This window comes from Aphelocoma coerulescens, chromosome 10, assembly GCF_041296385.1.
Source record: "Aphelocoma coerulescens isolate FSJ_1873_10779 chromosome 10, UR_Acoe_1.0, whole genome shotgun sequence".
Classification (NCBI taxonomy): domain Eukaryota; kingdom Metazoa; phylum Chordata; class Aves; order Passeriformes; family Corvidae; genus Aphelocoma; species Aphelocoma coerulescens.
The window spans coordinates 18,406,165-18,427,683 of NC_091024.1; the positions used below are offsets into that span (position 1 = coordinate 18,406,165).

Genomic DNA, 21,519 nt, shown 5'->3' on the forward strand with positions numbered 1-21,519 from the left:
AACAACGAAATGAAATGCAAAGGAGGAGAGAAAGAGAAGGAAGAAGGAAATAAAAGGAGAAAATAATAGGCGAACTAAAAGTCAAGGAGAATAACACGGAAAACAGAGCAGGAAAAACAACTAAAGTGAATCTCCTCCTCGGGCTGTCGATGCCGCCGTTCCCTGCGCGCAGAGGGCCGAAGCGCACCGCGGAGAGCGGACCGAGGGTCCCGCGGCCGCCCGGGGCGAAGGGCGCGGAAGAGCTTTCCCGCGGCGCACGGGGCCGCGCGCCCCGTCCGTGCCGGCGTCGTGCAGCTCCGGGCCGGGTCCCGCGGGGCGTGCGCCCCGCTCCGCGCCCGCCGCGCGCCCATTGTTCGGCACCGCCAATCCGCGGGCTCTCCCCGCGGCCGCCAATCGCCTCCGGGGGCCGCGCGGTGAGGTCAGAGCCACCCCCCCGCCCGCGGCCGCTGCGCGCTGACATCACGGCGCGGCCCGGCGGGGCGGGCCCGGGGGGGCGGGCGCGGCCCCCGCCCCGCGCCGCGCGGGTAGTGGTGGAGCGGCGGCTCCGCATCCCGCATCGCTGCCGGTGCGCAGGGGGCCGCCCGCATGGTGGACATCCTCCTCCCGCGGCCGCTCCCGGGCGTCATGGGGGAGCCCTCCAAGAGTAAGTGCGCGCAACGCAGCGGAACGCGGGGCCGGGGCGGGCGGGCGTGGGACTCTGCGGGTCGAGCTCCGCGCCGCCTCTGCCGTCGGGTGGATTGGCGGACCGCGGGCGCGCTGACAGCGCTGGGAAAGGCTGCGGCCCCACGGCCGGCGCGGGTGGCTGTGGGCTCGGCCCGTGGCAACTCCGGTGCCGCTATTCTCGTTCGTGCCTAGAGCTTCCCGGCCCCGTGGCAACTCCGGTGCCGTTATTCCCGTTCGTGCCTAGCGCTTCCCGGCCCCGCTGCCCCCATTCCTTACCGAATGCATGTCCCTTTCGGCTGTCCGCGCTGCTGAGCTCATTTCTTTCGGCTGTTTCCATTTCTTTCTCTGCTTCTCTCTGCTTTCCCTTCCTTTCCTTCTTTCTTTCTTTCTTTCTTTCTTTCTTTCTTTCTTTCTTTCTTTCTTTCTCTGCCCGTTTTACCGTTTTTCTTTATCTCTTTCGTGTTTCAGTTTGTCGTTTTTTTTCTTTTTAATTTCTCTTTCCTTTTTTTTTTTTTTTTTAATTTCTTTTTCTTTCTGTTCTTGTTTGGTTTGGTTTTATTTTTCTTTCTGTCTCTTTGATTTCATGTCTCTTACTGTTTTCACTTGTCCATGTTCCCATTTTAACCGTCTCTGGGTTTTTGCTGCTTTTAGTTCTCGTTCTGTCATTCTGATTTAATTTCTTCCTTTTTTCTTTCCTTCCTTCTTTCTTTGTTTCTTTCCTTATTTCTTTCAAGTTTTCCTCAGCCGTTGTTTTATTGTTTTTGTGTTTCTGCTTTTATTTTCCTTTTCTGAAATTCTACTTTTACGTCTCTGTCTTTCTGCATTTATTTGCATTGATCAAGTTCCTGGTTTTTTTTTCTTTTCCTAGCAGTATTCATTTGTTTCCTTTCGTGTTTCCATCCCTTCTGTCCGTGTGTCCGTCTTCATTTCTCTTTCTTCCTATTTTGGGGAAAAAAAAACAAAACAAAACAGAATAAGAAAAAAAGGATAAAGTGTAAAAAAGAAAAAGTGCCTTTCCCTAATTGCTGGCCTCTGCTCTGGTACACCGCTGGCCCTGACCGTACTCCGCTCGCTCCCGGCAGGGCGGCCGGGGCTGGCCCTGTGCGCGGGCTGCGGGGGCCGCATCCAGGACCCCTTTCTGCTGCGGGTATCGCCGGACCTGGAATGGCACGTCGCCTGCCTCAAGTGCGCCGAGTGCGGGCAGCCCCTGGACGAGACCTGCACATGCTTCCTGCGCGACGGCAAGGCCTACTGCAAGCGAGATTACAGCAGGTGACCACGAATGCGCCAACGCTCGTTAAAAAAAAATGACCCAGACCCGAAAAAGCACAAAAACCCCTTAAGCCCCCCGAATTTCCCCCAACGAAAACCCGACTCTCGGCTGCTGCCCGCCCCCGCGGCACCGCCTGGAGCCGCCCCGACGGCGCGGCCGCGGGCCCTGACGGCGCGTCGCGTCCCCGCAGGCTCTTCGGCATCAAGTGCGCCCAGTGCCGGGCGGCGTTCAGCAGCAGCGACCTGGTGATGCGCGCCCGCGACCACGTCTACCACCTGGAGTGCTTCCGCTGCGCCGCCTGCGGCCGCCAGCTCCTGCCCGGCGACCAGTTCTGCCTGCGGGAGCGCGACTTGCTCTGCCGCGCCGACCACGGGCCAACCCCCGACGGCGCCGCCGCCCGCGGACCGCGCAGTCCCGCGCTGCCGCCGGCAGCCGCCGCGCACCTCGCAGGTACCGGCTCCCCGTCGGGGCGGGCGGCGGGGCGGGGGGGGGTGTCCGGGGGGCTGCGGCGGGCGAGCAGGCGACGGCGCTGACGGTGCGCGCCCTCCCCGCCCGTCGCAGAGCCGGTGCCCGGGCGGCCGCCCGCCCCGCGGCCGCCGGCGCACAAGGCGGCCGAGAAGACCACCCGCGTGCGGACGGTGCTGAACGAGAAGCAGCTGCACACGCTGCGGACCTGCTATGCCGCCAACCCGCGCCCCGACGCCCTGATGAAGGAGCAGCTTGTGGAAATGACGGGGCTCAGTCCCCGCGTCATCCGCGTCTGGTTCCAGAACAAGCGCTGCAAGGACAAGAAGAAGTCCATCCTCATGAAGCAGCTCCAGCAGCAGCAGCACAGCGACAAGACGGTGAGCGTCCGCCCTTCCCGCCGGGGAGGGAGATGTGGGTGGGGGGCTCGGACCCGCGGGCTCGGGCGGCAGTCGCGCTGAATCCCCGTATGCCCGCAGAGCCTGCAGGGCCTCACCGGGACGCCGCTGGTGGCCGGCAGCCCCATCCGCCACGAGAGCGCCGTGCAGGGCAGTGCCGTGGAGGTCCAGACCTACCAGCCGCCCTGGAAGGCGCTCAGCGAGTTCGCCCTGCAGAGCGACCTGGAGCAGCCCGCCGCCTTCCAGCAGCTGGTGAGCCGCGTCGGGCCGTCCGTCGGGCCTCAGGGAGGCGGGCAGATCCCGGCCCGCCGGGTCCGGGAGCTGCGGGAGGGGAACGGGGCAGGGGGCAACCGTGCCGGACCCTCACCACCGCTGCTCCCCCAGGTCTCCTTCTCCGAGTCCGGCTCCTTGGGCACCTCCTCCGGCAGCGACGTGACCTCGCTGTCCTCCCAGCTCCCCGACACCCCCAACAGCATGGTGCCCAGTCCGGCCGAGACGTGAGGCGGCCCGTCCGCCCGCCGCCGCGGGACCTCCGCATGCCTGCGCTCCCTGCATGAGACACCCGGCCCCGGGCCGCTCCCAGAGCGCCGGACAAACGCCTTTGTTTTTTAATTATTCTTATTTAAAAACAAACAAAAAATACGTTAATGACGGCCAAAAAAAGCACCGGGATCCTCGCTGCCTTCGCCAGACCGGAGAGAGAGCCCCCGCCCTGTTATTTCGTTGTTTTGGGTTTTTTCCCTGCGGATTTCGATGTTTCTTTTCCCCAAAGAAACGCGGATTTCCCCGCCGGAACCCGGCACGGTGACAGGCTGCCTCGCCCGCCGCTTGCGCTGGGGACGGTTTTTCTTCCTTTTTTGAAAGGGAAAAATACATTTAAAGAAAATCTACAAAAGGCGGAGAAAGTCCTCCGGCGTGCGGCCGCGGAGCCGGCCTGGACCTTCCTCCGCGGAGCCGAGCCGTCCATCCTCATCTCACACCGATGCCTCTCCCGGGCCGCGGCGCCCGGCCCCGCACGATCGCTGGAAAAACAGGACACGGAAACGAGACTTTTTAGCGGGGAAACCAGTACTAATAATGTTAAGTTATCAATGGACGAAGGACGGATTGTTTGCGCCTTTAACGATCAAAAGTAAGTTATTGTTATTTATTGTCAGAGTCAGCGGTTGAATAGTGGGATTAAATATTTTGGACTTAATAAAAAAAAAGCAAAAATGAAAACAAAAATGGATTTAAACGAAAAGAAACAAAAAAACCCTAAAAAAAGTCGCGGGAGGGCGGCGAAGGGGTATCCCGGGCGCGGAGGGGCGCGGCCGCCCGCATCGGGAGCGGAACAGAGCGGGTCGGGACGGGCACGGCCCCGGCTTCTCCCGCACGGCCTCTCCGCAACGCGCTAATCGGCTTTCAGAACCGGGGCCGCTTATTTATAGCCGGGGAGGCGGAGCGCAGGTTTCCCTTTCGGAGTAGCCCCCAGGCTCGCCCGGGTCGTGCCCGCACCTGCCGCGGTGCGGGCTTGGCTCGCCTCCTCCCTGAGGGTGGCAGGGGGCTCCCCCGGGGCGGCGGGGCGAGGGGAGCCCTCCTCTCCCGCGTGTCCATCCCCCCGACCAGACCCAAGCGGCGACTCCTGATCTGCCTCTGGCATCACCTGGGAGCGCGGCGGGGCCGCTCCAGCTCCCGTGCCCTCCCTCTCACCCGTGCGGGACTGTTCAGGACCAGCTCCCCGCAGTATGGCAGGCCCGGGCAAGCTCAAGCCACGGCGAACCGCGCCCCCGTCCCCCTCCCCGGGCACCCGGGGAGCGGGGGGAGAGCCGAACCCTGCCGGAGCCCTCTGGGTGCAGGGGATGTGCAGCGCGGCGCCGGTGCGGCTCCCCCACCTCGAGCGGCTGGGGAGCGCGTGTGCAGGGACCAGGCTCCCAGGCGAGCTGCCGTCGGGGGGCACGTAGCGGCCCGGCCTGCGGGGCCGCCTCAGCCCGGGGTTGCTCTGCACCGCCGGGACGGGCAATTCCCCGGCTGGGGGACAGGTGATCATGGGGATCCTGCCGCCCCTCCCAGCCCCGCCGCGAGGCCCCTGCGTTTACCTGGTTCCGTCCGAGTCAGGACGTCCGGGCTCCGCGCGTTCTTCCCAGGCCTCGCCTCAGGACCGCCGACGCCTCAGGCCTGCGCCGGGCCGGGCAGCTATGGGCGGCGCGGGGGCCGCGGCCCGGGGCCGCCAAGACGGGGCTGTCCCGGCGCCGGTCGCGGTCCCGGTGCTGGTCCCTGCTCCGGAACCGGTCGCGGTCTCTGCCCGGGTCGTGGTCCCGGTGCCCACGGGCCGGGATCGGCGGCGGCCCCGCCGCAGCGCAGGGCCCGGGGCGTCGCGCGTCCCCTCACCGCCCCCGCGCGCGCTCGCGGCTCAGCTGCGCGCCGCGGAACACCGCGGAACACCGCTCAGAGAACATCGTGAGGCTTAAACAAGCCTCGCTCAAGTCTAACCGAGACGTTAAAAATGCATGAGGTCTAAAAAATCCGTATTAGGTGACGCATCCTCAATCACGCAAAAATTTTAAGCAAACTTTCCCCAGGGCCAGATCTGACGAATTACCTTGATTTGATTCTGATTGACTCTTGATTAACGAAAAAGACATCTTATGAGTCTTTTTTTCCCCTCTCTCTAAGCCGTGTTGTTTATGGTAATTCAAACACACTGACAATTATAATGCAGAAGTCACACAAGACAGAATAAGTTATTTTATTACAAGATACATAGAACATATTTTCTCTATTTGCAACCTTATTTCAGCAGTTCTGCAGTGCAAGTCCCACCACAGGGCAGAAAACACCGAAATCATGACATTGGATACATGAACGAAATAAACTCAACTTATCAAAATTACAAAACAGAACTTGGAAGTATCTACAGTACTTAGGATATAAATAGTGCAAATTATATATCTACAGCATAAGTATTTAGAGTATCAAAAACGTTTCGGAACAGCGTTTTAAAGAAGGTATTCAGCAGGAACTGGTCAGTGTGATGATGTTAGGGATTTAAAAACTAAATACAACTCTTATTTTTTCAAGAAGAACTGTCGAGCTTCTTCCCAGGACTGCCGGGGGAATCTGTTGGACAGCTCAAGATAATCTTGAGAACTGAAAAATTTTTCTGTTGAAGACAGAACATAAAATTACCAAGTTATTCCCTCTTAAGATAAGATGGCAATAAAACAAGAATAATGAATGTGCAGCCAATTTGAGATACTTTAAGACATTTACTCTCCTCCCCCATCAAAATCTTCTCAAACCATGGGGTGACACTTCTGCAGAGCTCAGGACATCAATGCTTGGCTTTAAGAATGGGGGCAGAGGCTCTGATGAGCAAAGGCTTCCATTTTTAAGCTGATCAGGCTCTCTGCCCTATGCAGAGGAACACTATACATCTTTACACACTTTATGTTCTTGGACCCACCGTGGACTAGCTTAGCCTCATTCAACTCTGGGCAGCCTCAGCAGCGTTTTCTGCTCAGCAGTTTTTTTTCTTCACAAAGGGCTGCAGAAGAGTTGTGCTCTCAACTCCCCAGAGCTCGCAGCACGAGTACAAATGCAGCTTTCACTCCTAAGAGCGTGCATTGACGTGGACAGATTTCACTGTGCGCAGGTTTGAGGGTCTGACCCTCCATGCAGCACCCAACTGTTTGTGCTTTCAGGTTTTATTCCCGTCAGTGTTATTATTCCCATTTGTTTTTGGGAACACTATCCTTCACATTCTAGTGATGTAACAGATAAAATAATCCTGCTTACACTGTTATTAAATCAACTTTTTTTGCAACTGGGGAATGTTTAGAAATCACACTCATATGTCACCACACCTTTGTTTAAAAGTTCATCCAGTGTGAATAGTGAAAATAAAAAGCAAGTTTTCCATCTGGATTTTAGATGTTTCTTGAGCAGATTCTCATGCAAACACAATCCTGGAAAGTTTGTGCTGCAGACACTGCATGACGTTGCTTCAGACTGATATGTCTAATGTTGACAGTAAAAATCTCTATGAAGTTACCTTAATTTTATAATTTATTTTTAAACAAAAAGTTCATGCTTTAGACCTAGAACCACTCATCTCCTGGCAAACGTTGAGCAAAATGGTGGAGGATTTCTACTTGTTATGAGGGAGAAGTGACTGTCACATTTTATGCACGATATGGCTACTCAAGACCAGATGCCCATCAACACTTGAATTTCAGATGCATTTAGCAAGTAACAGCCATCTCAGCTGAGAATCTTTCAAATGTTTAGCTTAAAAAGGCTGACTGCATTTTAAATAATATTTACAATAACTGAAGGGGGAAAAAAATCATGACTCTTCTGCAAACTGACAAACTTTAAAGGACAATTACAGGACAGTATTTTAGAGATTTTTGGCTCCCTGGGTGTATTGGCATGGCTGCGTGGCTTCTGCAACCTAAAACTCTTGAAGGCAGCCTTTGTGTCAGCTAATTAAATATGTGCAGGTACAGTATCACATTTTAAGACATGATACCACATAGCATTTAATAAAGACTAACAGTCTGAATCCCTGATACGATGAGCAGCAGACTGGAAGACACGTATGTATAAATCAGGAGATAAGCCGGGGAGCCCACTCCCAAACTGTAAAATTGTGCTGCAATTTACTGTATTTCTTTTAATCAATGCAGATTCAAAAAACTTTAATCACAATATCTACACATTTTGTTATCCAACTGCTACTCTGTTACACTGCAGTGAACATACCCCTCTGCTGAGATAACTGACTTTCCATTTGGCCTGAGCTCTGTGCAAAATCCTGGGGGGAAAACAAACAAAAAAAAGACATCAGGTTTTCAGATCTTATATCTAAGGAATTAAACCAACATTTTTAAGTCTTCACAGTCACTCAAAAATACTAATACTTTATGTAGTCTGTAAATTAATGAACTCCGGCTTGTTTGCTACATATTATAACAGAATACTGCCAGCACTTAAAATTCTGTAATTTATAGTGGATTTTTACACATTTATTTAGACCTGTTTTCAAAAAATATATTTTTAGTATACAACAGAGAATCCAAGGCTTTAATGTCTTCTTACAAAATAATTGTGATTTTTATTTACCATAGTCGTGTTTCTGTAAAACAAATGGTGTTTCAGATTTTTGCTCCCGACTCCAAATACACTCTTACAAATTTGATGAACGATCCCAATTTCAATGGCCGTGCTTCCCAGTGACCTGGGACCCAGAGGTGCTGATCTCCTGGGAGAATGTGGAGTTGCTGCCCAGTGCTGCTGCCCCTGGCAGCCAGCTGTGCCCCCAGCTGTGCCCCCAGCTGTGGGGGGCTGGTGCGAGCACCCAGAGCACTGTGCAATCCCAGCTGCTGTCGGATGTTGGGATGCAGCATCCTTAGAGCCAGCACAGACACCAACCTCACCCGGAACCAGTCAGCTCCCCACTACAGCTCCTATGTCTTGTTGGAGTACCCACCCAGCAGAATACTGAAGAAGGTATTATCAGACATAAGATACAACACAGCAAATCATGGATACTCCTGAATGTTTCTACTTATTTCTGCACATCTCCATACAGAACTAACAAAAATAAACCGGCTGATGCAAACTTCAGATGATGGAAACACATCTATTGGTAGGGAGGTTGCTGTAAAATGCAACAATGCTCTTCCTTTGATTTTTGCTGCACACATTTAACACACTGTATTTAAGTGTTATATTCGTACACACCACCAAACTTTTACGTAAACGGGACTTCTTTTTGCGTTCCCTGGCAAAGGAAGAATCTCATTTTCTAATCTCGGGGCAACATTTTACAGTCTTTCCCAAACCTTCTACTGAAGCAAATAAGAGATCTGCTTCACAAACAGCAGCGAGTTGAAATAAAAGTAGAGAGGCAAGTCCCTTCTGTGTGTGCGGGATCTCAGCATTCCTTGCATCCTGCCAGAACTGCTCTCCATGTATGCATGTGCAAGATCCGGGATTAGACTTTAAAACAGGCAAAATACTGAAGGACCAGTGAAGTCAGCAGTGACAGGACACTTTACAGCACACACAACTCTTCCATATTTTAATAGAACACCTTTTTTTAAAAGCCTGCAGGAATAGTACACAGACTTGCCATCTGGGGATATAACTCTAACTGGAAATCAAATTAGTAACATTGACCCTTATAAATATACTTATGCTTTACTGTAGCTACTGGGGATTTTAGTGCCATTGCATCTCTTATAGAACAGAAATCAAGGTAAACAACCTTAATTATTCATATAGGGAACATTCTCCTCCACTCTTATGTTTTTTAGCTGAAAAAAACCCAAACGAAACTTGCTGCACTTACCAATAATGCACAATTTTTTTTCCCACCCCAACTTCTACACTAAAATCTGCAGTTTCACTATAAGAAAGTAAAAAAAGTGAATTATAGCTGTGTATCTAACCAGAAGTTCATTACTATATGGCAAATATTTTAATACTAAGTTCCAAACTTCTTTTAAAAAACCTGCTATGCAATTATTTTAGTATTAAAAGGATAAAAAGTAGTTGCACTCAGAAGTTTGATATTATGCAAAGACTTTTAGTAAATATTTAGTTCTTGTACTTTCTCAAACGCATGTAGCCTATTCTTGGACTAGCTGTAAAGCATTAAGGGAAAAGAGTTTGAGTAACATTTCTTTATCAACAACAGTAACTTTCAGGTGACTGACACAGGGTTACAGACTCCTAAAAGTGCATTATTTTTAATAGTAGAGTATTTATGAAAACTGCGTTTATTCATTGGAAACAGTCAATAAAATGCATTAAAACCATGAGGCATGCAAAAAATCTGATAGATAAAACAGCATATAAATTTAGAGAAAGGGAAGAAAAATACTGCAAATCCTTATTTAAAACAGTATTTCTAATGACCTTGATGGCTTACTGTCAAAAATAAAGATTGCAAGATTAGACTGGCAACATATGTTTTGTGTATTTTCTGCATAAAATATATACACTTACCCAGTTCTCTGTAAATCTGTGGTACACAGTATACAACTGTACATTTGTATGTAAACACATTAATATAGCAATTTCAGATATGCTGTAAGTGCAGGAATTTTTGAAAAAAAAATATTTTAAGATCTACATCAGATCTTCCCAGTATATCCAGTAACTTTAATAAAAACAGGATTCTGCATGGATAGTGAGAACTACTGAACTACTCATTAACCTTTTAGTGTGATACGGTGCCTCAAGTACAGGCGGAATCTGTGGTTTGAGAAGAGCTGCAGAGAATCTGAAACTACTTCACTGCTGTTTGCTTGTTTTATTTAAGTTAACGATCCCCACACTGAGAGCAAAGGCAAGCACAGCACTGGCAGTGCCCCCGCGCCTGCCACAGCACTGCAGAAGTACCTGGATGAAGGTGGCGAGTAAAACACAGCTCATCTCCTGCTCCAGGATGATCTTGTTCTGAGGGTTATTGTAACAAGCAGCTATTAGCGATGGGAAGAGCACTTTGATTAAACGAGGATCACTGAAATACTGGAAAGGCAACTGGCAGAGTTTTTGCAGCACCGTGGGGTGACGGCCAGATTGTACAATGATCTGAAAATACAAACAGAACAAAATAAACCACGTGATCTATCTGCTCTTCTCTTCCTCTTAACCACCAAGGGTGCTGAAGTCATGCTAAAAAAATGAGCATGGATGAGGAGTAAGTATTAAAAATAAAGCCTATAATATTTAGTTCAAATAACTTCTGTTTCAGTGTGCAAGTACTATTTTTACTGCGGAGTAACACAAAAAATACAAAGCTCTGAAAGTTCTTTTTTCTGTATCACCCAAAAAGACAGCAAATAAGCAAGGGATTAATTTACGGATTACAATAAAATAGATAATTTAATACCTTAATTCAAAAGACAAAGAATTATAGCACAGGGACTATTCTAAGTTAGAGCTATGAAACACAAAACCCCAGCGCCTGCCATTTAAACACGCTAAGCACGGGGGGAAAAAAATCCAGAAGGAAATCACCAGGATTTTAAAAACCCTCCCAAAGCCCGACCATCCTTTCCTCGAGCTGACAGTTCAAGAGGACTGTGTTTCATGGGAGCTGTCTGCCACGCATTCTCAGGCACCAAAAAGAAAAGGGGATTGTGAGCTGCCCAGCGAGGAGTTTCTGTAAGGAGAGACTCGGAGAGATCCTCCCATCTGTATTTCTTATCTCAGTTTCTATCAGTGCCATTGGCTCTAAAAGGAGAATTGTTTAGATAAATGGGACTGTTGTCATGAAGAAGGCTAAGTTTACAACTGTATACATCTGAAGAAATAAGGGCAATACTATCACTGGTCTCCTACAAAGGAACTTTTCCAATTCACTTGATATTCTTATAAAATCTTTGCGATAAACTAAAAAATGCCCAAATCGGATCTGTTCCAAGGAACCTTGATTAGACAATTACAATATGAAAGAGCTGTTTGACCCAAAGTTGGCTTTTTGGCATAGGAGGAAGCTTCTATAAGGTTGGAACACTGTAAAACTGAGGGTCATGACTGTAAATTGTACTTGGAAAAACACAATTTTACAGGTACACACCCAGACAAGACTGCATTCAAATTAAAACCAGAAGGACAGAAAGAAGCAGTTGAGACTACAGAACATAAATTACAGGGATTTACAAGTTTTCAAAGCACTTTTAACAATACCTTCAGAGCACATACTAAGTTGATAATGCAGTTCAGTTTAAAAACAAGATGAACAAAGTAATAGTTTGCATTTTTTCAGTTCACCAGTCAAAAAAGACATTAAAAACCTTTCAAAATACTGGTAGCAATGTCTTAATGCCCTTAAAGACAGGAGGAATTTTTAAAAGACAGCCAAAAAAGTGACAATTACGTATACATTCAGACACTGTTTTGAGGAAAATATCACTGAAGCATTTGAATGATTCTAAGCTCTCAGCTCCCACCCTGTAAGCAAGAGGTGCCCTCCAAGTCTGGGAGTACTGTTGAAATTTTAAATTAACCAGAGTGGTTATTGTACTGTTCTATTTTTCTGTGGTAAATTCTACAATCAGAAAAGTATTTAAAGTCAATCATAATTGTACTAAAATAACTACAATTGGCATTTCTGATCCAGGACAGAACAAGAGAACTCTTGATTTCTTTTTAATGGCCACCATACCCTTGATGAACAGGCAGAGGCAAAGAAGTTTTTGGGACTTTTCATTTTTCATTTCACAGTTCATTTCCTTTACCTGTCCTAAAAATGCCACAGATAGTTAGTGAAGTCCTGCCAAACTCACAGTGCAGATATCCAAACAGCTTCCATGGAATTATTATTTCATTATCTTTTTCTTTTCAACGGTTTTACTACTATGATGTTATCAACATTAAAGATAGGAAGGTATATACAGGGGGCTGACTGTTTTAATCTGGTATTTATCACATGTGGAATCAATTTAATGATTTCAGCTCATTGTACTAATGCAGCTACTAAACCCGATACACTGTATTATGTACTCTGAAGAAAAAAAAAACATGAGTCACCCTTTACTGGAAAAAAACCCAATCAAATAAACCTGCAGCAGAGCACATATTCCTTGTTTCACTGTCAATGGGTGGAGAAAGTGAAGGCCAGTGCTTGACTTAGCAGATAAACAACAAAGAAAACAAATGAAAATGTTGCAGTTCTCTCTCTTGACTTTTTTTTTTTTTTTTCCTTTTAAACAGCCACTTGGCTTAATAATCCCAGGGAGTTATGCAGGCTGGAATATGGAATGCTCATCTTACAAACTGCTCTCATACAAGCTACAAACTCCTTACTGAAACGCAGTTTGCCTCTCCTCCTGCCATATACCGGGATCCAGATGCATTAACCTAGAATTAGCTTTTCTTGTTGCTCTCCCTCTAGCCTGAAAGTCAGATATGCCTGTCAAATGTAACAAGATCCTAATTAAATCACTGCATTTCTGTACAGCCAAGCATTTAAGCACCTGCTTAACTTCAGCTATGTGCCTATGCTTCATTAATATTTGCTTGAGGTTTTCTTTTTCTGAATTGAGACCTATCAAATTAGTCCAAGCTACTACATTTTTTTTTTTTTTATCCCAGAGCAGGCAACTCACATTAATGTTTTCTTTGTTTCCTTTTAAAATGTTGCTTATTCTCAAAATTTATAGATATTCTTTCAACTTTATTGGTTTTGCCTGTGCTTAGCGGGAATAAATTCCAGCTGACCTTAGCTTATTTATGGCCCAACATGTACTAAATGTTGGAACAATCCTCTGAAGACTCAAACAACGCACAGGTAGGAGACACAGCAAATAGGTTTCTGAAATGTTATTTCACGAAGAATCAAGGAAGTTTCCCCTTTGTGCCACCAGCCAAACTCCAGGTCCTGATCCATTTTGGAGGTGCAGCCCCTGTTACAGAGCAAGGTGAGAATTCAGGTTTACCACATCAGAAAGCACTGGCTCTCAATGTAAAAGCCTGCTGAGAAGGAGAGGCTAGAGCAACTCACATCCTCACTTTAGGACTACAATCCTCCCTGGTTAGTGTCTGTCTGCCTGCATTTCCATGTCTCCCACACCACGCATGCTGCACCTGCTGCATCCACAGCTGACTGTCGGGCACCATGAGTGATGTGGTGACCTGTGGGAACTTTTCACTGGGCAACACCTTTCAAGCTTGCCTATCAGTAACCTTCTGTCACTCCCACCAGTTTATAGCCTTCTGCAGGTCCTGCTAATTTGCTTAATCTCCAATAGCCTGCAGGTCAGGCTCTCTCCTCTGCCCTACCAGCAATCCCTGCTCCTGTGTGACTCTTTGGGAAATGCACTCTGCTCTCACAAGTGCAATAACCATCTCCATCCACTGTACTGGTATTTCTGAAGTTTATCACTTAAGAAAGCATGATTCATGATTTCTGAAGTCTCTACATGGAATCCATGTTCTCCTCACGTTTACTCGGGCCAATATTCACTATGAAGTGTATTGCTTGGCCATTTGCTGCAGTTCTCCCTGTGAAAGCTTGAAGCAGTATAAAAGTCAGTCTTTCAAAACAGACTTCAATGACAAAAGCCAGCAGTATGCCACACAGCACTTGAGCAATAAAATAGGACAATCAATCAAAAAAATTAAAAGCTCCATGTGGTACGAAACAGTAATAAAGTTGTGAGGGGAACTCATCATTCCGCTGGGAGATAAGGCTTCCCCTGTCACTTAGGTGGGGTGTCTGGCTCCAGACCTGACGTGACTGCTGGAAGGATTTTCCATGCTGGATACTCAGTTCTTCCTTGTATGCCCAGCAGGACAGCAGCAGCAGCCTTCCTCTCCTGCACTGCTTCCTGGCACCTTGCACAGGAGAACTTCCCAAGACTGAATGCCTTTTATAGGGAACTAACAAACCATATGAACCCAAAAACTCGGGTGTGATTTTCCTCTGGGTAGCAAAGGGGAACGCTGCAGCTCATTTCATTTTTCAGTGAGCTCCAAGGGCCCCAAAATAATGTTCTGATGGTCCTGCAGGAATGAGAATCATAAAAGTGCAGCTCCTTTCCTTTCTTGCAGGGAGATAATGAGTAGTACACATAGGAGCAACCTTTGCCTGAGAACTAGCAAGAGAAAGATGTTTTGCTGAACACCTCCTAATTCTATTTACATACTGCATATACACATATTTCTACTTCACTTAATCTTTCTCTGTATTCCTTTTATCAACGAAAACTACCATTACTTTAAAATGCATATGCATTTTTTTTGTCAAAGGAGGGTAAAAAATTTGACATTTTGTCAAAGGAGGGTAAAAAATCCTCATAACTAATAGGATCCAGAACTTTGGAATGGTACAGCAATGATACAGAATGTCTCAGCAGTTACATGTCAAATCAGATGTAAAATCTTACCAATTCAACAGGTAATTTTACAGAAGACTAAAATGAGAATCCTCTTGTCTTTTAAACTATATTTTCATAATGAGGAGTGTACAAACACCTTTTAATAAACAGGATTTTCATTGAGAAAACTAAAATATCAGCCAGAAAGTTGAAGAATGACTGTATGTAAAATACTGAATATTAGTTAAATTAATGTGAATTGATAATTCATATATTCATATCATTCATATATTCATATGTTCTAAATAGACATGTAATGGAGATGCATGCTAGTAATTTATCAAGAACTAGCAGTTCAATTAAATTACCCAGTGAAGATTTATTATGGAGTAGCATTTTTGGTGACAACCTGAGTTTCTTTTTCCAAGTTGTAACTGCATTCAAAAAACAGGAACTAATTGAATTTAAAACTCTGCTTGCAATCTTTCAAAGATTTAACGAAGATTATGATCCCAGATTGGTTTCCAATGGTTCTATGCATGTATGTTAAATGTTGTCAGATATTTTATTACAGATAACAAAATAAATGGTACAGTGTCAGACCAAGAACTTTTTCACTGCTTGTGTACTACCCAAGGTTAGTCCAGGATTACTGCAGACTGGAAGTGCTGGTTTTTATAGCAGTATTTAGTCTAGTTCTACTGGTGGATTTAAATTTTCTTGCTTCACTTGAACATTTGCAGCTCTGTAAAGACATTATTCACGTCAGTTATTTCTGTCAATATATACAATAAAACCACTGGAATTATCTTTTAAAGAAGCTAATTCATTTTCTAGTCAGGTAGAAGAGTAAGCCAGCAGCAAACTTTTGTCTGTGCAAGAGCAAAATAAAGAACTGAGAAGTGATTCACTTTGGGAAGAAACTTTGGGAGCAAAGGAATAGCTGGCACCAACAGCACTGCTGGGGCACACCAGAGCCACAGGGACAGGGGCATGGCCAAAGCACAAGGTGGAGTCAACAGCCAGCAACTGAGCTGCCATCTGAGCCCCTGGCAGTGCCTCCTGCCAGCAGAGGGATGGCACCACCATTCCCAGGGAGGCAATGGAAACTACGGGTGCTTCCTGCAGCCCATCAGTTTCTTTCATCCACAGAAGAAAGGGGAAATGGACAGCAGAGAAAGGAAAAAGACTGCCAAGGAAAGAACGGAAATCTGTAGGCACAAACCCAATGTCAGGTTTTGAACAAAACCTTACAAGTCATCCAAGTGCACTGCTCTTGTGTGACCCTGCATGAAAATGCCATGTTCTTAGTAGTCTATAGTCAGGCTGATGGTTTTTGTTAATTTTGACCAAATGTTAGGAGTTGTAGCTCTTTTATCACGTGAAAACTGAGACAAAGTTATACTAATGTGCATACAGGAAAATGCAGTTGGAAACTTCAAAACTTCCTGAAGCAAAACCTTCTTTGGCTCTTGGAGAAAAACCTGGCAGCGAAACGGTGTGTTCCACAGGTATTTAGAAACAAGTACAGTGCTTATCACTGGGAGCTGAATTAACTTTCTAGAAAAACATCCTTCCCAACAGAATTTCCTTTTATTTTTATGAAACGAAGCATTAAAATGTACCTTTCTACTTGCCTGTGCTCTTCTGCTATGATGTAGTTCATGTTCAGATGCAATTTTCTTAGAACAACTCAGCCTAAAAGGTTAATGGTTCTCTGAGGGCCACTCCTGCCTTCCTGCACTTCCGAACTTCAACGTGGCCATTATAAATATTAGGATCTTAAAATGGTAGTTGGTATGGGAACTACTAATGTTTCTTTTCCATGTATTTATCATTTATATAAATGTCAATTCTAATTTGCACTAACAACTAATAACTTCATTGAATAGGAACTGTGCATCTAATTTCTGTACAAGTATTCCATCAAACAGTTAAATCCCTTTGTTTGATGTCAGGTTATTTACAACTTTGTAAAAGAAGTAAGTCTTTATATCAGTAGACCAGAGTTTCTCTTCAAAGTTAGATCTGCATTATTTCTTTGCTTCTATATAAACAGATCTCATACTGCTAGTATTTAATCAGCAGAATATGTCACCACTTAGACTCTTCTTCTGTTTTAAGGTCAAGCTCTTTTCTTTCCATTTTGCAAACTCCACTATTGGCAAAGCTCTGAGCAAAGAATGTTCTAAATTCCTCCTAGCATTTCTCAGGAATCAGAGCACCATTTCCATGCACAAAAAAAGTTCCAGAATGCTACATTCAAATTTTAAAGTAAGAATTTTGTCTGTTTGAAAAATTCCAGTGTTTATTTTCTCAGCGTCATGCCTAAGCTTTCAGAGAGAAGATAAGGGAGTTCACGAATAACATCAGTCTTCCTATAAACCCCATTCTAAGCATTGTCCTTTTAGAGCTCTATGGTTTAAGCAGATTTAGGGGTACTCTGTGTATAAATCACAGAAAAAAATTTTCTCATCAGTTTTTGTGTAATCATCCTAAAACATATGAACATTTAAGACAGGACAAGGGCCAACTACCAGGACAGCAATGCATTGAAAATGTAAAAATGTTTATCAAAAGTGATGCTAGTGGAAAATCTAGCAAAAGAAGTTCATTACCCAAAGCCTTTGAAAAAATGCAGCCCAAAATCACAACTAACAAGTCACCTTAGTCATAAGACAACAAATGAAGTATATATAAAATTATAAGATTAATATATAAGATTATAAGATTAAATTCAGCAAGAAATAAATAATGTTAAATGGATATTGTAAAAGATAAACTTCATTACAATGTGATGAAAGGAAAATGGAAACAATTCTAATATGCCTTGAGGTTACTTGTGAATTTAATACATGTCCAGGCTACAGGATAAAATAGCAATCTAATATCTGACCTAGAGAAGGTATTAAGGAAAAGCCTAATTTCAGAAGTGATAGCATTTTAGCATTTATTACCATAAAAATAAACATTTAAATGTGAGGTTGTTCTCACGCTTTATGTTAATAACATACTTAAGGATCTTGTTAAACCAAACACTGCTTTCTAGAAAATTCTAAGTTTCACTGTTTCCACAATAATGTAACAGAAGATTCATATGTTTAAGTGTTGGCCTAATAATTTTTAATCAGAAAATATTATTATAGATCAAATGTATGAGACATACATATATTCTGTCAGATAAAACAAAAAAACCCATCATGACACATTTCAAATCCTCAGGTATTATTCTGAGCCCTGAAGTGATTAGAATTAGCCTTTGTAGCCCTGCACTATTTTTGAAGAATCATCTTCACACTTAGATAATATCTTCAACTTCGATGATGAACCGCTTACAAATTTAAGTTGCTGCTTTGGGCACGATTCTCCAGTCATTCACACAGAATGAAACCCAAGTGATCTGAATGAAGATGATTTAAAGGGTAGAGAAGAAACAGGACCAGTCAACAGAAGTTTAAGCTGACTGCTGGCTGAGGTTTCCACCAGCATCCTTGGAAACAAAGCTAGTTTGGGTCAAATCCCCAGAAGGTGTGAATAATTCAAACATTACAGTCTAAAACACATAAAATCTTTTTGTGTGTCTCAGAGCATTTTCCCTCTTCAAAAGCAAACGTTTCTGTCACACTCTGAAACCCTACTCACAAGTAAGCTATATAGTCTTGGAATTATTATTCCTAGCACGTTTTGTCTTATGGCTTCCACAAGAAATGTAAAGGGTTTGTCCAAGTATCTAATCATCAACTAAAATGCTTGTGAAACACTGAGCCAGTGGACATATTACAGAGCTGGCTGAGACAAAGCTTCAAACAGAGAGCAAGAAAATGGGCCTTTCTGCCACGAAAAATGAGCTACAATTTACCCTTTATTAAGGGGAGAGGAAGACGAGCAACATTTTCCATAGTACTTCAATAATGCATTTTGTTCTTTATGTTTCAGTATCGCTTCAATCAAGTGTGACGAGCCGAACATGACACAACGGATTTGGGAGACTTCTCTGGGCCTCTTGCAGGCTCCCACCCTCAGAGCAGCATCCAAAGGCTCAGAAGAACTGTCAGCTGCTGGGAACACAGAGCAGACTGACGCTCCCTCTGCATGGGGCCGGCCACGTCGGGGACAGCCACCACAGCTCTGCAGAGCCTTGGAAAACTGAGAGTTTATGGGAGAAGCACAGGGAGTTCCCTCACACATGAGGCGAGACAGACAATAGCTCACAAGTCTGATTAAATATTTGCAGGCTTTAGACTTTGTTTTAAGTTTCTGTGTGAAAAGCAGTTCCCATGCAAAGGGGCGAGCGCCAGGCTGGGTGGGAGCGGGCAGGAGGATGGTGTTGCGCAAGCTCCTGCCTCCAATCCAAACCCAGGGCGGCCCAGGCCCAGGTCTGAGCTGGGAACAAATTGCTTATTAAGTAGGATTATGCCAAACTCAGTGGTGTTTCTTCGATGTGGACGAAGCTCCACTGGGGATTAAGCTGAGACCACCAAACTCCTTTCATCGTGACCCAGGAGTAAGATTAGAACGCCTCTCTGGAGGCAGCATCAGCCAATTGCTCCCTCTCTTCCTCTTTAAGCCTCAGTTATGGACTGTATTTGAAGGCTGTTTGAAGTACTGGCTTTTATGACATTGGGAGATAAGTTTATTCTTTTGTGTTTACAGTTTGAGAGGAAGAAATAACATAAATCCAAATGCATTAATTTCTCACACTAATTCCTGTACACTCTCTCTTCTCCTCCTTACAGGAATCAGCCAGTCATCATGAACTGAAACTAAATACACTTTACTTCAATGCTTCTAAGTCTTTGCTCATATTAAATTACCTTCCCCACATCCTCTCAAAAACCAAAAAAATCCAGGATGCATATTGGAATGTTAGAAATACAATTAAGATGTAACACATGAAACGTGCAATCCCAAATGCTTCTGACATATTTGATTTGCTTTGTCATAGATCATTCTTAAAAAGAGAAAGTTCATCAGGAAGCTCAAGCAACAACAAAGGTGTCTGACAAATTACCTAAAAGGCAACCCCACTTTTCCCTGACTGCCCAGACAGGAATGCCATCTTTCCTGAAGACATTGGTTCACTTAAGCGAATTTATGTGGTCTGAGGACGTAAGGCTGCGAGAGCCAAAGCATACATTACAGAGCTGCCTTAATGTACTCCGCTTTAACTTGGGCAGTTTAATCCTTAGGGGATTTTTGTTCACAAGCTGAAGTGCTTCTAAATGGGAGTCAAGACTACAACTTCACATGAACCACTCACTTGCCAAAATCAGCTATTCCACAAAATTTACCAGGCATATTTTTTGCTCAAACAGCCTTAAAACATCAGGGTGTGGGGTTCTTTTAAAAAGGTTTAAAGAAAAAAACCCATAACCTCAACACGAAACCAATACCCCTAAAAATACCTGTTTGAGAAGAAACCAACAAAATCAGAATTAAGTAATTTCAGATACTATTTACTTACAGACAGGGATGTTAACAGCATGGTAACTACCAATTCCTGCATCTTTACTCTTGTGCTGTATTTTCATAAACTCCACCTACCAGATCAAAATTGTTTCAGTCCCTCCACAGCCCCCAAAGCAAAACAAACTATGAAAGTTTAATGATGGCCTCTAGTAAACAACCCATATGGAAACTCTACATATTTATATAATGTGCAAGTTTTCCTGTCGACTTCCAATTTTCACGGTTTTTCCATTTTAGAAGTATTTTCTTCCTTCCCTCTAACACTAGAGAAAACTGGCCACATACTGAAACTCAATATGCACTAACTCTGTCAAAAGCACAAAATCATTTCCCTGCAGAAGGTCACTTTTAGTCTAAAATCACTTTGTGAGTGTCCCTTGCAGGCCAGCAGTACCACAGCTAGGATATGTCATATACAGATATATGTCTGTGATATACACTGTGGGATAAAGTGTCCTGCTACTTTACAACACAAGTAAGACCTACTACATGAAAGAAATGCTTAAAAAAAATACTGTAAGCCAATCATTTAACAAAAAGGGAAAATAATCTTGAGATGAAGCCTTTCTGGGGGAGTAACTACCATGCTTTGGGTGCTGTGATTGAGTCTGAAATTTTAAGATCCTTTCAGATCTGTGCCTACCATACAATATTTCGAATTCTTTACACATTATATTTTTACCTGTGATACTGCTGTGGGACATTTTACATATTTAACATGGGAGAAATTCCCTCCCAAAATACCCTGTAATCTTACTGCTCCTTACTCTTTTACCTGGAGCTAGCTGGGATGCCTGAAACATGTTTTGCAAGAAATTTTCCACACCTATACAGCAAGGAGAAATTTCTAGTAGGTGACTGATACTATTAAATCTAATTCCATGCGCTTCTATTTTCAACACATGGATTATTAGATATTAATATTTCAATTATTTTGAGTTTATAAAAACATATGTTGTTACGGATGCGAATGTCTGGGGATAGAAGGTTTGGACAGAGAATTAAGTTAGACTTACTGTTGGGGTTTTAGTTCAGTTCAATTTTTTTTTTCCCATATGCATGTTGCTAGGGGACAAATGACTGTACTTAAGAAAGACAAAAGGAGCTGCCCATTGGGGGTGGGGTGGGCCTGGATACTCCGTTGTTTCACCTGGGTGTGGGGTCAGTTCGCTCTTGGCGTTCGGAGAGGGAAGCTGCAGAGAAAGGAGCTGCTGGCTCTTTTTTCGGCCGTTTTTCTTTTCTGCTGGAAACAACGCCGGGATCCCAAAGCTGCTTTCCCTGCCCTGCTGGAGGCTGGGCTGTGGCTGCCCTGCCCCGCTGCTGCTTCGAGCTTTCGCTACGCTGTAGCCGTGCTCGCCCTGCCTGCCTGGATCTCCGGGGGGTTCCCCGTTTGGATACATCTCGTCTGTCCTCTGGGATCTGCGCTCGTCCCTGC

General features: G+C 45.1%; 2 protein-coding genes across 7 annotated transcripts in view; one reads left to right on the forward strand and one right to left on the reverse strand.

Moving 5' to 3' along the window:
• The first annotated feature begins 585 nt into the window (after positions 1-585).
• ISL2 (ISL LIM homeobox 2) lies at positions 586-3,340 on the forward strand. The gene is made up of 6 exons (XM_069025972.1): positions 586-643; positions 1,746-1,935; positions 2,127-2,386; positions 2,498-2,781; positions 2,881-3,051; positions 3,184-3,340. The coding sequence occupies exons 1-6, from the start codon at positions 586-588 to the stop codon at positions 3,298-3,300; spliced, it is 1,080 nt and encodes a 359-aa protein (XP_068882073.1). The 3' UTR covers positions 3,301-3,340.
• Positions 3,341-5,495: 2,155 nt separating this feature from the next.
• Positions 5,496-21,519, reverse strand: part of SCAPER (S-phase cyclin A associated protein in the ER) — a 215,008-nt gene continuing 198,984 nt past the window's right edge. For all 6 annotated transcript variants that reach the window (XM_069026155.1, XM_069026153.1, XM_069026154.1 and 3 more), the window contains 3 exons: positions 10,192-10,383; positions 7,546-7,597; positions 5,496-5,941 (listed from right to left, as the gene is read on the reverse strand). In XM_069026155.1, the coding sequence (XP_068882256.1) occupies positions 5,847-5,941; positions 7,546-7,597; positions 10,192-10,383 (339 nt within the window). In that variant the 3' untranslated portion in view covers positions 5,496-5,846. The remainder of the gene's footprint in view (positions 5,942-7,545; positions 7,598-10,191; positions 10,384-21,519) is intronic.